Raw genomic sequence first — 15,242 nt, 5'->3', positions numbered from 1 at the left:
CAGCACGTATGTGCATGTGTGAAACTGAGTACAAAACCTGTTTTTTTGCCTACATTCAAGTAGAGGTTTTCGAGGGAGGTCCCACCTGTTGCCGACTTGGAGAAGTCTAAAGACTGAGGACATGATAATAAACATCTCGTTTTGCATATATTTACCTCCGTGCCTTATGCATCAGGACAAACTCCTTCTTCTTTTGAGCCTCACCGATGCCAGCTGCTGCACTTGCACTATAGGGTGTTAAAAGGTGCTCACGTCCTGATTGGAAAACGTGATTAATCAGTTTCATACGCACGTTTGCTGTTTCACGCTTGGGTCTGTTTCCGTACAATGCGCAACAGGAGCCCCAAAAGAAATCTGTTACAAACTTGCTCCAGTTTTAATTCTCTTTAATAACAAAAAAATGAAACAACACGGAAATGAAATATAACATTTTTTTAAAAGACAGATATATTAAACAAACTCTATTATCCCGTCTCCAAAGCAATATTTAAATAGAAAGCTCCTCCCACCCCAAACATTTCTAAAACACAATTACAGCTTTCCCTCCCCCGCCATCATTTAAAAAAAATGAGCTGTCAAAGTCAGCTTCTGTATGAAAGCAATGACCCAGCTCTAAAATAGTAACATCTGAGGGAAAATGTGAGCATTCCTAACCACGCTTCACCCCCACCCAACACCAACAACTTCAGTTGCCTTGACCTATGGCCAAATCAAACCCTACAGGGGAAATGGGGAACTCTCCCTGCCCAGTGACCTAGAAGAGCAGCACCAACATATGGAGACACAGAAAAATGCAAGGACCTTCACATAATTGAAGGGCGAAGGAGCCAATGGCTACCTTGGTAGATGTTAATATTGTAGGTAACAATGACTCAAAGGCAACTTTCTACAAAGACCTGAGAAGTGAGGAAGTGTGGCCAGAGCCATGTTATGTTGAACTGTTCATTACCATTTTGTTGGCTGTTGATATCATTTTAATGGCTCCATGTCAGCGTTTGCTTTATAGTGGAAACGTAGCTTAGCATACATAACACCGCCAGCACCAGTGTATGAGTGCTTGAGAGTTTTTTAAGCGAATGGTTAGGTTGGAACAGGTCAGTGATTCGCGAGCTGCATTGCTTTGTCACACCCTTACCGGTGAAAGGGAAAGAGAGAGACCTAGCAAGGTATAATTTAAGAGATTATGCGGTCTCAGAGTACAACTGGTCATGTTGAAGAACATAGGTGTGCCTGATACATGCTCTCAACCCCTGTTTATCACCAGCCTTCACGTTCTCTTTCTAGCTCTTCTAAAGACTGATGTCCTTTCTGCCCTCTCCAAACGATGAATTATACCTTCCAGGCGATAATGGATTTATTCGAACACACTCTCAATTGCAATTCTCTCTTTCCTGTTGGTTGTGAAAAGCAACTTGGACAATCAGCAATCTTCTCTACTATATACAGGACAGACATTTACATCATAGCACCGGAACTTAAATAAACATAATGATTTGTACAATATAAATTACATTCAGGGCATTTTCGTAGTAAGTCCTACGCGTAATCATATTTTCTCTGCCTACCCTCGATTGGACACAAACATAGTTTCACTAGTCCTGCTAGTCACCTCATACCTCCTTAAAAGACTTTTTACAACTGTTGGTGGGACAGTCGCTCTTCGGAGCAGTAGTGAATCATGATTTTTGATTGTTTGTTTCAGAAAGGATCTGTTGGTACTTTGGTGTGTAGATGAAGGTTGAATAGGGAGGTTTAGGAGATCTAATGCAATCTGATGAAATACTTTATGTACCGAATCAATAATCTGCAAACCAACTGCTGGTGACTGGTGCAAGAGACCAAATATGGTAGTGCAAGTCAAATTCCTCTTTTAAGCCTCTAAAATGCTGATTAGATTAATCCTTCATTAAGCACTTTGTCTCTCTGATCACTGATCACCGTATCCTAGTGTATACATGAGCAATTCAGAAGCTACCGTTTTCTCTCCGTGAATTGAAAGGCAGGATGAATGGTGGAATAGATATCAGCTGTTTTATTGGAGGACCCAAGGCCCTTTTTATTTCCAGAACCTCTACTCTTTCAGCACTGATGGCCACCTTTCATTTTCCCAAACTGTATTTGCTAATTAGGACCATTAGCAAGCACTAGCCATGATCAGTCTGCCAGATTATGCAATCTACCAGGAGGAAGAGGAGAACTTTCTTCATGCTGGGGATAGGATATGATAATACCACAGCCTTTCCTGTGAGCAAGATGCCATAATAAACTATTCTGTTCTCCAGGCTCTCCTGGTCATTTGACGAGGGAAGACATACGTTGTGGTCATTGTCCGTTCCCTTGGTCATTCTGTATTTGCCGCAATGACCCTTGTAATGCTTGTCGAAGTAAAGAAGGACCCCTGCTAACCTGGCTTTTGTCTATTTAGCAAACGGATAGCATATTAAATGGTGGATGCTGTGTTCTTTTGGACGGACTCATTCTGTTCTTCAATGGTGACTACTGTCTTTCCGTTCTACTCTATTGTCCCTTTTTACATTTTTCATCACCCTCGTTAATCTTACCTTCGCAGTGGATTCCCTGGCACTACGTGTTTCAGTAGCCAATCAGCTCTCTAAATATTTGTGTAAGATTACAAAACCGCAGAAGGTAAGAAAAGCAATGTCTGGATTTTTCTTGCATGTCTTACTTTGTCATGATTTCACGTGTCTCATGAATTTGCTATACATGAGACACATGATAAAACATGATTGGAACAAAAACAGCACGGTATCTCCTCACGTGAAATCCTCCAGGTTTACTTGTTTACCCTTTATTCTAGGCTAATGCCTGACTGTAAGTTTGTCCAAATAATGTGAAGACTAAACAATAAATATTCTCTGGGATTTGTTTTTACTAAACCTTTTGATGTTTAGCAATTCATGTTTTCCAAGTGTGTGGGATTTCTTATTCTCCATGCTTGATCAAATGTGGTCATGCCAATAAGTATCTCGACTGCTCTCTTAAAAGACAACACATTTTTGCAATGCTTTAATACATTTGGCCTGGTTTAGCTTCTTATAACTTTATACTAGTAACTCATGTTTCACCATTATTATGCAAAGTGTATTATTTAATCATAAATATCTGAGAAAATTTGACTCGTATGCTATGGGAAGGCTAGCAGCTCTATTGTTTAGATCAATATATTGATAACACTATACTCAGGCGACAATGTTGATACATTTTCAGACTATTAGAAGGTTGGTGCCCATCTTGTGTTTATAAGATCAGGAGCCAAGATATTTTTTTAGGATACATGATTGCTACTTATATTCATTAAATTTACATTTATTCAGAAAATCTGCCATGTATCAGACCGTAGTGGACCAAAAGTGGACATGCACGCTATATTACACCATCTATGCAGTATTTCGATAACAAGTATTTCCCTGTTTTTTTTTTTAGAGCTCAGCTAGAAGAGCAAACATTCTTACGACGCTGTGGGTCACAAATGCATCTAACATTTGACATATGACTCGAGCTTTGTACTTTTCCATGACCTATTTCTTTTGTTATGTTTGCACATTTGGTTGACTCTGACAGTAATGTGCTTTTCCTAATGGTGTTCAACCAGCAAATTTCTTTCCCTCTCTGAATTGCTGGATTCCATTTCTTGACCCTTAAGTGAGGCACAAGCTTATTACCATATTAAATTTCTCAACATAGGATAACATCTAGTTTGATCAAAAAGTCATAACGAAAGGCATAATTTAATTCACATTTCTTAGAGACCATGAGACTTCTCTAATACTTCAGGGCCGGTTGTGTGTTATTGAGAGATTTTTCTGTGATTGAGAAGATATTTCTCATATCTTTTAGAATCTAAATCGGGGCATTCTCCAGAATTGAGAGAAGGTGCAAAGGACACATATAAGAGGTGAGAAAGATTCCTCCATGACCATAGAGATACTGCATCCAAATTTAAACTTTGTCCATCAGACAAGAGATATCTCCCACCTCGTAGAATTGCTGCCTGAACAGTAGCTTTGCAGGTTCATGAGACATTCCATACAGTCAAAAGAGAGGCAGCACCACATGCTGAAAGGCATCCCACACTAAAGAAATACCTCCCCAAGTGCAGGAAAAACAATTGAGTACAGTCATCTTCCAGAGATCAGTGACTTGTCACAGCATTATGGTCTTCATCATTATTTACAGTTATCCCAACTGTATTTTCTCATGGCACATTTCTCTATAGTTCAGCAGCATAGACCATATTCCTCTCATTGTGGCATCTCCTTTGCCGCCTCCCTTTCAATTACAGCACTCACATTCCACTTTGCCAAAACAACAGTTAAAATAACTATTTACAAGTTGTAGTAACAATTCAGAACACCTACAAATTTACAGACGAACAAAAATAAAATACAGCAATTCACTTTTTATGAATTCTTTCATTTTGGTCCTTTAGTTTACATTCTTGACTTATTTTCTTAACATTTTCTCTATGTCCTTTTATGGAACCTGAACGGCATCCATGTTTGTATGGCCATCTTGCTGTGTCCATTACGAGGCATTGAGGAGGGATCGGCTATACAGGCTCTGGTAGTATGCGCCAGTTTCACTGAGTGATGTGGATGACTCGTAGTTGTGTTTGCTTTCAACTGGTGAGGAGCTGTAGCTGTTGTAGGCCATGGCCTGCTCATAAGATTTGAGGTCAATCTTATGACCCTGCTCTGAGGACATCAGGTTGGTGATGGAAAATGGGTGATTAAAGTTGTACTGAGGGTCCATTTTGAGCTCATGAGGAAGGTCCAGATTAGTAATTGAAGCAGGGAAGTAATGACTGGTCATTGATTGGGAAATAGGGACTGGAGAGGTCTGAGAGACTGGAGATGATCCCTGGGCACCAGGGCAGTCCATTTGGACCATGGTCCTCTGCTCTTCGGAACCATGTGAGGCATCAGAGTGACCAGATTCAGGACCTTCTGATCCAGCATTGGGGCTCTGACCTTGGGTGTGGCTCTCTGAGTGCTTCGCAGAAGATTCTTGAGAAGAAGATGTCTTAGATGATTGCTTCTTGGATTTGTCTTCAATCTTAAAGCGCTTTTGTCTCCGTAGGTAGCACCCATTCTCAAACATGTTGCCAGAGTTTGGATGGAGAGCCCAGTAGGATCCTTTGCCAGGTTTGTCTGGAGACCTTGCCACCTTCACAAAGCAATCATTGAAGGACAGAGAGTGGCGGATAGAGTTTTGCCAGCGTTGCTGATTTTCACGATAGTAAGGAAAAAGTTCCATGATCCACTGGTAGATCTCATTTAGAGTTAGCATCTTGCTGGGGGCCTGCTGGATTGCCATGGTGATGAGAGAGATGTAGGAATATGGAGGCTTGGCGTGAGTGAGTGTGCGTCTGTAGGGCTTGTTGATTTCTTTGGGCCTACTCATGCTGGAAGACGAGTAACACAGGGGTGGCATGGGCTGGCTCATACTCTGGTAAGGGGACAAAGAGCTGATGGAAGGGCCCTGTCCTCCCAGCGAGGTCAACGTTGGACTTACTTGACCTGTCATTGAGGAGAGTCCCATTGGGTTTGCAGGGCCCCCCAGTGCTGACAAAGGGGAACTGTTCAAGCTGCTGGCAGGGTAGGCCATGTTCATGGAGCCAGAAGAGCCTACTGAATTTAGCGTCATGTATGAGTTAATGGTGTTCATGGATCCCAGGCTTGACGCCATGGTGCTCACTGTGGGATACATCTGCAAGAAAAGAAACAAAGGTGGGGAGGTTAGAAACCACTCAGAATTTCAAATTTTAATTTACTTTATGTAATTCCCCTCCTAAACATGACCTTTTCCCCTAACTTTGCACAACTTGGAGTCAAATACTGAAGAAATGCACATACACTACAAATGTCATTAAAAACCTGTTCAAGGGTCACATATTAACTTTGTGGAGCTTGTGTTTTAACTGGGACACTTCAAACAAGTTACAAACTTGGATGCTGAAAGTTCAATGACATTAAATTAATTGCCATTTAAAGACATAAAAGAAGAGTCAACAGCCATTTTGACCATCAAAAAGCAGAGAAGGAGGTAAGGAAGCCATACTATATTTAGGCCTGGCTTTATTAATGCCTCTGTCTTGCCACACTGTATATATCATTAATTAGGATAACTTAAAGGTGCTCTCGTGCTTACTGGCTTCCAAAATTCATGTGTGGATCATATATTAGGAGACGGTTATTTTTACCTCACACGCTTGTCTTGAACTCCACTGCTATGTCATTATACATGTCCACGTGAAAATGTCCATTGTATTCTTTGTCGCCATCACAGTTCGGCGTCATTCTGTCTCATTAAACTCCCCATTTTATTTTATATTTATTCAACTGCAAACTATCTTGTATCTCCGAGCCCATTAACTGTATTTGCGTGGTATTGCCCTCCTCAAACTACTGGTTTGGCGCGTCCCCCTGTTCCCGGTTTTAGGCTTTTCAGTCAAAACGACGAGGTCATTTAAATTCTGTAATTATTAAAACCAGAACCTCCTCTCGCCCAAATTGCCGAAAATTGTCCCCCCCTTTGCCTACAAAAATGTAAACATCAACACTCATAACTTCTGAGTCAACCAATCAGTTCACAATACATCATCGGCTTGTCTGTGGATTGTGCATGCTGAAACCTGGGAGCATCCGCCATTTCAAAATTCGCATCTGCTGACTGGGAAAATGACAGGAGGGCTGAGGCTGCAGGGCATGCGCCGCTACGGGACCCTTAAACGAAGCAAGACGCCCCACTCCTGCTAATCTGGGAATGCCCTGGGTGCCACAGCAATCCTGAGTGACTGAATAGTGACGCATCAGATTTCCCTGAACTCAGGGACAAAAAAACGGCAGCCTTTTAATAATGTACAGTCGCCAAGACTAGCCATTTTGGCTTTACCAGCGTTTTTCTCAAATGCATGTGACGCAAACAGTAGGTCATTTACGCACGAGCACTGCACTCGATTAATTTAATTTATTTCATAATGGAAGGTGAGTGGTTCCAGGAAACTTTCACATCACGAAAAAAACAAAAGACGCGTTGCGTTTGGAAGGATGTGTCATCCATCACCCTACACATCGATAATAGAACGACGTCAGAAGTATGGTTCTCAAGCTCTGTAGGGTAAGACTTTTGCATCGTGTTCAGCTCTGGAGGTGGTCACTGGGATGCTGTGAGTGGTTCGGCAGGCCTCATTAGGTGCAGTATAAACCATAAGTCCCAAGAAGAGAGACTTTTGAAAGATAGAGGGAACTATAGGGCTGTTAAAACCATAATGTGGAAAAACCTATACAGTATCTTACTCGGCCTAGGTGTTCAGTGAGAATTAGAAGTCCATAGATGGGACAAAGGTCAGGAGGTAGAGGACACATTAGAAAACTGGAAGAGGAGATTTGGGATAAAATGAAAAAAATATATGTACTCTCAGAAACAATGGCAAATAGGTAAATTGTTTCCTATTGAAGTGGGCGAAATGGGGAGCAAAAAGAGAATAAATAAAAACATATTCTGGATGAGAAAAAGTGCCAGGTAAGCAATAATACTGAATACGCATGGGCAACTGGAAACAATGCAGGAGCGTGAATGTCCAGAGTAGACAGGAGGGGCAAAATGGGAGGATCTGGTGGGCCTTAGTTGCTGTTACAATCTGTGTTTCTAGATGTAGATGTGTAAGAGGTTTCTGAGAGAGCTATGCTTAGGGCGAAGTACTTAGCTAAAATTATGCAGAAGTTGTCAATCCATGGGGAAAGCCAAGAACATCATTGAAATGATACTTAAGCATAAGCATAGAATAAAGTAAGAAAAAAATAGAAAAACTGATAATGTTACTGAGAAATTCAAGATTCAAGATGGCAATTGTCGTACGCCATGCAAACACAGATCCATCTTATGGGAAAAATACATGGTGGCAGCTTAATGTGCCAAGATGTTAGTGCTGAGTGATTGAGCGAGGGAGGTTCTCGGTACATGGGAAGAGGTATGAGTGCCTGAGGGTGAATGCAGCTGTTTGCACACACATCCGCCTGCAGCGTCAACACAGCCGCTACCTCTCCTCCCCTCCATCCTGCTCAACAAGTGCCAGTGCGTGAGAACAGGATCTGCTTGACATCACCACCCGTTGGTGTGGCAACCAGGGAGATGTCACTCATCATGGAATCTGCATCTAACTTTGCCAGTGTAAGCACTGTTTTTGTAATTATAATGCAGAACTGTATGGCATTGTGACTTGCACATGTTCTAAAAATAAGCAACACTTATTATTGGTCCTGGGTGTAGCATTAGTCCCAATGTTGACCCATTTGCTAAAAATATGTTTCTAGCCTTAAAGCTTAAGACAACAAAGATGTCCCACTGATTGCACAGATATTTAATAACCCCATAGATATTGACCCTACTCCTCTGGTGCCACGGGACGTGCAGGGTAGGCACAGTGGAGCCGCCCTATACAGGTAACCACTGCAAGTCCACACACAGGATAGCAAAGTTAAGATTACTTGTCACAGGTGAGAAAGCGTGCTAGGGAATGTCGTTCACAGGGTGATGAAGGGACACTTAGAATACCACATCTGGGACTCCTGAGCCATGTGTTGCTAAAATCATTCTCAAGTGACAATTAGAGTATATGGGCGAGAATGTAAATGTAGTGTATTTTGTAAAGCGCAGTACTGCCCCAACGGGGCGTCCCGGCGCTGTATAACGCTGTGGAACCCTTCCTGGCTCTCCCTGTGAGATGCCCCTCCTGGGCACCCCCAAGGTGAAGCCAGGCATCCCAGTGTTGTAGGGGGCGTTGTGGAGATTAAGCAAGCTATTGCCTCTCCCTGTGAGATGCCCCTCCTGGGCACCCCCGGCACCCCCAAGGTGAAGCCAGGCATCCCAGTGTTGTAGGGGCCGTTGTGGAGATTAAGCAAGCTATTGCCCAGAGTTGCAGCGTGGGACCCATGATTAGAATAGGCGCCGAGGAGAGAATTATCGAGTCCACGGACATTGACCCAAGACCCTGCCGCGTCGGGACTTGAACCCTGGTCCCGGGCCTGATCCCAGCTTCAGAGTCTGCCGCTCTAACCAGTGAGCCACACTTCTCCAAGGCAGTGTAGTTCACAGGATCATCCATCATGCTGATAGCTGAGAGCCAAATGCAAATTGACCTATAGGGATTTCAGGTGTGAATGTCAAGGAGGGATGGGAAGGCGTCAGTCACATGGCATGTAAATCTGTAGTGTTTTGTATCCTCTAATGTGCATAATACTTTCCACTTTGATCACCGTCAGGTGCCGTCTGACTTGTCTTGTCACCTGTTATTGTGGGACTGAAGAAAAGAAAAGTTTTGAAGACCCTGATTTCCACAAAGGAGCAGGGCCAAGGCCAGAAGGGAACCCTTTGGCTCCGTTTGCTGTGAGTGCATGTTGTAGCCACTTGTATCACTTCTCGCCAAGGCCTGGGGAGCGGTGCCACGTTGGACTCTGACAGTGACACGAATGGAGGAGGCCTGCGAGAGGCGGAGGGCACCATCCCTGCCAGAAACCAGCATTAACCATGTCCGGGAATCCGCATGCCTCTGTCCTGGAACGGATTGTACAACAGTACTGACCTTTATCACTGAGCACAGGTCGGGTCCTAGGACACGCTTCCTACAATGTCACTAAACCAAGTAACCAGAAAAAAAAACGGTCCCGCTTATTAACAAGCAACGAAAAGCCAATGGTTTGAATTGTGTTTCCTACATTCACACAGACTCACAGCCTCCACTCAGACTTTGACATGGATCTCTCATACAGTCACATGAGCAGACAGGTACATTCTCACCCACACACACATCCACGCACACACAGAACTGGCACGCGCGCCCACGCCAGGGGCGGCTCTAGGCTCATGGAGGCCCTGGGCAGGGAGCGTAGATAGGGGGCCCCGGAAGAGGGGGTCCAGGTGGGGCGGAGCACGGAGGCCAGTGAAGAGGGAGGGGGGGTCAGGGTGTTTCGAAGTGGAACAGAGCCAGAGTCCACCAAATTCCTGCCAGGGGCCGCCACACAAATATGTGTCCATCCTCAGAGGATTATTATATTAAGGATATATATTGGCGTGGTGGGCCCTGGGATTTGGTGGTCCTGTGCAGGTGCACAGCTTGCACATGCCTAAGGCCGCCCCTGCCCACGCACGCACGCAGAGGCAAGCAGGCGCTGATTTCAACAATAGACACCTGTAATGTGATCTTCTTATGGGGGCTTCTGTGCACTTTACTGCACACTCTAAGACTGCTTCGATGCAAGGGGGTGACAGAGTAGAAGATAGAAGGGTAAAGAATGCAGGTGTGAGGAAGGAGACTTGTGACTTGAGAAGGATTACCCTGAACGTAATTGTATCATCTAAGATGGCGCGGTGGAGCCCAGAGAATCTGACGCAAGTCACCTGATCGGCAATGGAAAAGTTTGAGATGAAGATGAGGGGGTAGATTAGAATAGGAGGGATGAAGCAAGGGAAGGGAGGCCATATAAAAACACAGAGGGCAAGCAGGCTCATGAATTAGTGTGCCACAGAGAGTTAGGGAATCGCGTGGACTGTCAGAGACATGCTGGAACGAGTAAGAAATCAGTGTATAGACTGACACACAGACAACAGACATGGAGACACTCCTACTGTTCTATCTGGGCACAGATGGAAACAGAGAGTGAAAAAAGGGTACTCAGAACCCTTTCATGGGACAGTCTCCTTGCCAAACCTTGGGTAATATCCCCCCTCTGGATATTTGAGCGCCACAATAGCACACCTAATAGCAAACACGAAATATGGTGCACCTAATTGCTGGCACTTGAAGTAAAACATCATCACAGACATGCAGTGCTACCATGGAGAAACTGTAAAAAGTTTCTATGTATATTTGCTCGACTCTGGAAGGTACCCTCCCCTCCATTAATATATGTCTGGAAACTAGGGGCAGACTTCTGCATGGTTCTGGGACGACCAATATTCAAAGCACAGGGGTGCCCTCGAAAGCATATCAAGATATAGCAGCGCTGGGCAGACTACCGAGGCATTCTGCTGCCACCCCTACTGCTAAGGACATGCCCCGGTGCAGATACAGATACCCAACACTAGTTCATCATACATATACCAGACGACAACCAGATGTGGATGGAACCCATTGGGAGACATGTTGTGGGCAGAGCACCCTTAGTTTTTATGTTTGTTACTGTTTTTTTAAATGTACACACCAGAAGGAAAATGGTGTCATACCTGTATGTTCTAATTACTGCATCTATACAGTCGGCCCTGCGACCAAATGTGGCTAGAAATGCAAATAAAATATGTTTTGAAAAAAAATTAATTTATATTCCATATGTTCAATCCATATTTTGTCATGTCTTGTTTTACAACTAGAACCCAGACTCCAATTCTGGAACGGTAACATTTGCTATTTGAAATGTTCAAAATTGCGTACAAAACAGATATTCGTTGTTTATAATGCATATATTGGAACACATTTTATCAGCCGAATGTACACCACTGACAGAAGTTACACTGGCGCAAATGACAAGTCAGAGTACATTTTTCCAGGTGCACAGCTGATGGATTGTAGGCTTGCATTGGTTCCTTGAGTACTCCTAGACTCTGGTGCCTTTTTCTTCAGCTGTTACTGCACTTGAACGTATACATCCGAGCGATCAGTGGTGACACAGCTGGGCATGTTGTATGGGATGCGGAAAATTCTTGGTTGCTTTTACCCAGTGGCGGCCGCTACCTACCAGAGGAATGTTGGGTATAAAGTAACCCCTTCGCTGCGGCGGCTATTCCGCCGCAGCGCTAAGGGGGAGGCGGGGCCACGCGGCGCTCCCGTGCTCGTGACGGAACCGCTCCGTCACGGCCCGCGGGTGACCTGTGCTTGTGATGGAACGGTTCCGTCACGGCCCTGCCCGCTCTTCAGAACATCAGCGCAGGCGCGGAATTCGCGCCGCGCAGGCGCGGCGAGCGGGCTGTGACGGAACCGTTCCGTCACCAGCACGGCCCACCCGAGGCTCGTGACAGAATGGTTCCGTCACGAGCATGGGAGGGGTTAAAAAAGAACAACAAAACACTTACCTTCAGACTGGGCACCCGGCCAGCCGCAGCCTCTCAGTCCGCTCACGCCGCCTCTCACTCCTCGGAAGCAGGGAGCACCCAGGCTCCTGACTCCCCTTGCCAATCACAATGCTGTGGTGCAGTGTTGTGATTGGTCTGAGTGCCGTGAATCAGTACCCAGATGGGGAATGGGGGCCTGGGTATGTTCTGAGCTCAGGCTGTAATGCAGTCTGGGTACAGAACATGCAAAGTGTACATGACTGTTATGGTCGGCCCAAGAGGGCCAGCCAAACAGTTATGTGCACTTTAGAGTGGAGCAACCACTCCTCCTCCTGGCCCCTGCCCTGCCAGTATAGACCCGCCCTGTACCAGGAAACACAAAACTAAAATGATAATAACGCTTGTTATTATAATTTTTGTTTTCTTTTAACTACTGCTCGCAGAGCAGGAAGGCAACGCTCCTCCGCCATAGCGAAGGCGCTGTCTCTGCTATTACCTTTTGCTGCATTAAGTAGCTTGCACAGGGAAACAGTGCTTAATTTGTAATCGCAGGGGTTTTCATATGATTCTCCCACATGCTCTGCTGAATGCCAGAGCTGCTGAATTCAAAGACTTTCAAGTCTCCATGTTACTTCATGCCTCTGTCTTCCACTGCCCTACACTTCCTCTACCGTTATCTCCTCTTGAAGGCTACTTTTTATCGACCCTTTTACTTTTGTCTCTGGTTGGCTATCAGTCTCTTCCTTCTTCATCCTTCCTTTTCCTTTCATTTTGTTCCTAAGCAAAGTTTGATGATGAAAAATAAGTCCTGGTTCCCCTAAAATGAGAGCTGGTGCCGCCCACCACCTGCAACAACTCATACAAATTAAGCACTAGTGCTGCACACGATCAGTTGTAATAGCCTAGTTTTTAGTTCACCATATCCCTTTTGTTGTGCATCTGTTATTACCGTCGCTTTTGAAATTTACAGGTTCTCTCCTTCTTTATATAGTTATCATTTCAGATTTTCCATTTGCATATTGTATAGCGTTTTAAATGTTAAAAGAAATCAAAATGCTTTAAACGACATCACATATAAATTCAAGCATTCCCACAGCAACTCACAGACATCACGGCAGCACCAAGGTTCAGTTTCACACTATTTCATGTTTAAGTATGTTTCTTTCAAAAGGGAGTCATCTTATAATTGCCTACCATGGCTCCCAAAAAGATCCAGTGGGCTCGTTTCAAGGTCTCATCCCAACTATTTCAGATTCCCTTCGCTGCTGATATGCCCTTGAAACTTTCTCTTCAACCCAGCAGCAATCTTGGGGCAACTGAAGTATTTTGCAAACCAAGAAATACAACCAAATATTTAATGAGTACCACCTTGCAAGGAAATTCCTCATAACATTGCTCGAGCCATCTTTTGATGAACCTTGATATTTTTGCCTCTTGTTAAGATTCTTTCCAGCCTTATAAGAGTTCTACGTCCTTTTTTTGTCCCTGCGTGTGTCCATCTGCTGCTTGTGGAGTACTGAGCAGGGAGCCTGAATTCAGAGGACAAGTGTCAGACACTGTCTGGGAGGTATTACCTCCTCGTCCTGTCTCCCTGTCCCATTCCTTAACAGTGAGCAGCTAGTCTGCTCCACAGAAACCTAGTACCTTACAGAGCTTTTTGCCCCTCCCCCAGTATGGCGTCACCATCATGTGACAATAAAGGGGGAGGTACGGCAGAGAAACTTCATTAGAATACCAAAGAAAAAACCCAGAAACTAAACAATCACCCCAAAACCAAATAGAGGGAGGGAGGGAAGGGCTCAGGAATGGGACGGGGAGATCAGGACTTGTAGTAATGAATATTACCGGTGAGTAACCGGGCATTATTGCATCTGTGAGTGCCCGGTGCACTATCCTCCCATCGAATCATCAGGTCTTTGGAACCTAGCCACGTCTACCGAAAGAGCGAGGCAGCAACTTTGTGTTAGTGGCTGTGATGTGCCAAACTTGTGCACACAAGTGCCACATTTAAAATCTCATTCCTCTTCTTTCTTACCTGAGAGTCTCTTCTGTTAGGTCACTTGCTTTGGAACTTTTGGTAAAATATATTATTACACCTACAAGCCAGGACAATTTGGCGTTGCCAATGGTTGTAAGTTGCATAAGAGAAATAAGCAACAACTATGACTTCCTTGTATGTAATGAAAATGCTTCTATTCTTGTGGGCGAGTTTGTGGTGTAAGGCTGGAGTTGCCGACTTTCGAGCTAAGCATGCGAGTCTGATGTTGGCTCAACGTTCTGTGATTCAAAACATGAACATGTCCTTGTGTAATGTAACTGGAGCATGTAAATTGCTCGAATATCTTCAGTCGACTTTGTGCTATGTAAAACTTTTTTTTAAAAAGTATATTTGAAGTTACATCAAAAGCAGTGAAGGCTGGTACTACTGCAGTTAAGGGCTTTTCTTCACCATGAAGGCAAACATGGACAGCCCGAAATGGACCCATCTCAGAACCTCCTTTTAAGAACTGCCGGTGCTGAGCACCGGCAGGACCCAGCTCACTTAAAGCCCTGCGATCACACATGGATGCTGGCAACATTTTACATGATAAAGTGTATGAGGTGTGGGCAACAGTGACAAACCACACTGCAGCCCTGCACATGCTGACAACTGGAGAGACATTGATCACTACACAGAGTTGCTTTCTAATCTCACAGCGTGTGCAGGAGTCATGGAAAAGCCGATAAATCTCTTTTTTCCGTCCCTACTCGCGTTTTTAATGAAAGATTCAATAGGTCAACATGGCGAACTCTTTTCTGGGAGAGGTTCGGTTTAGGTGCTCAAAAGATCCAAGAAGATGTTAGTAGGTCTCCTGGTTGATTGATTTTTCCCTCTCTTTCCCCACCCTACCCTAGCCTTCCTTTTCTTTTCTCCTCCCACACTTGGATTAGCATATAACTAGGTTTATATTATTAACTTTATATACACGTTTTCCCGTATTATGGTCTTTTGAGGAAAAAAAGTGGTTGTGGTGTAGTGTGTAGTATTATGAAACAGGGCGATCTCTGGTGAAATTACATGACATCAGGTGTTCTTTGGTGGCTGGTTGCCATGAGGTTCTAAAGCGGTTGTCTCCTGAAAAGCGGGCTGGGAAGATCTCTTCTGCATGTGGTCTGAATATATTTGCGGGAGGCGG

The 15,242-nt window shown here is 44.4% G+C and overlaps 1 protein-coding gene across 1 annotated transcript in view; it reads right to left on the bottom strand.

Annotated features, from left to right (window-relative positions):
• Positions 1 to 369: 369 nt before the first annotated feature.
• Positions 370 to 15,242, bottom strand: part of FOXA3 (forkhead box A3) — a 119,394-nt gene continuing 104,521 nt past the window's right edge. Inside the window, exon 2 of the mRNA XM_086938394.1 lies at positions 370 to 5,730. Coding sequence (XP_086794520.1) covers positions 4,546 to 5,730 — 1,185 coding nt within the window. The 3' untranslated portion in view covers positions 370 to 4,545. The remainder of the gene's footprint in view (positions 5,731 to 15,242) is intronic.

Source organism: Lissotriton vulgaris, chromosome 9 (genome assembly GCF_964263255.1).
Source record: "Lissotriton vulgaris chromosome 9, aLisVul1.2, whole genome shotgun sequence".
In the NCBI taxonomy this organism is placed as follows: Eukaryota; Metazoa; Chordata; class Amphibia; order Caudata; family Salamandridae; genus Lissotriton; species Lissotriton vulgaris.
This window is presented reverse-complemented; position numbering and strand designations above follow the sequence as displayed.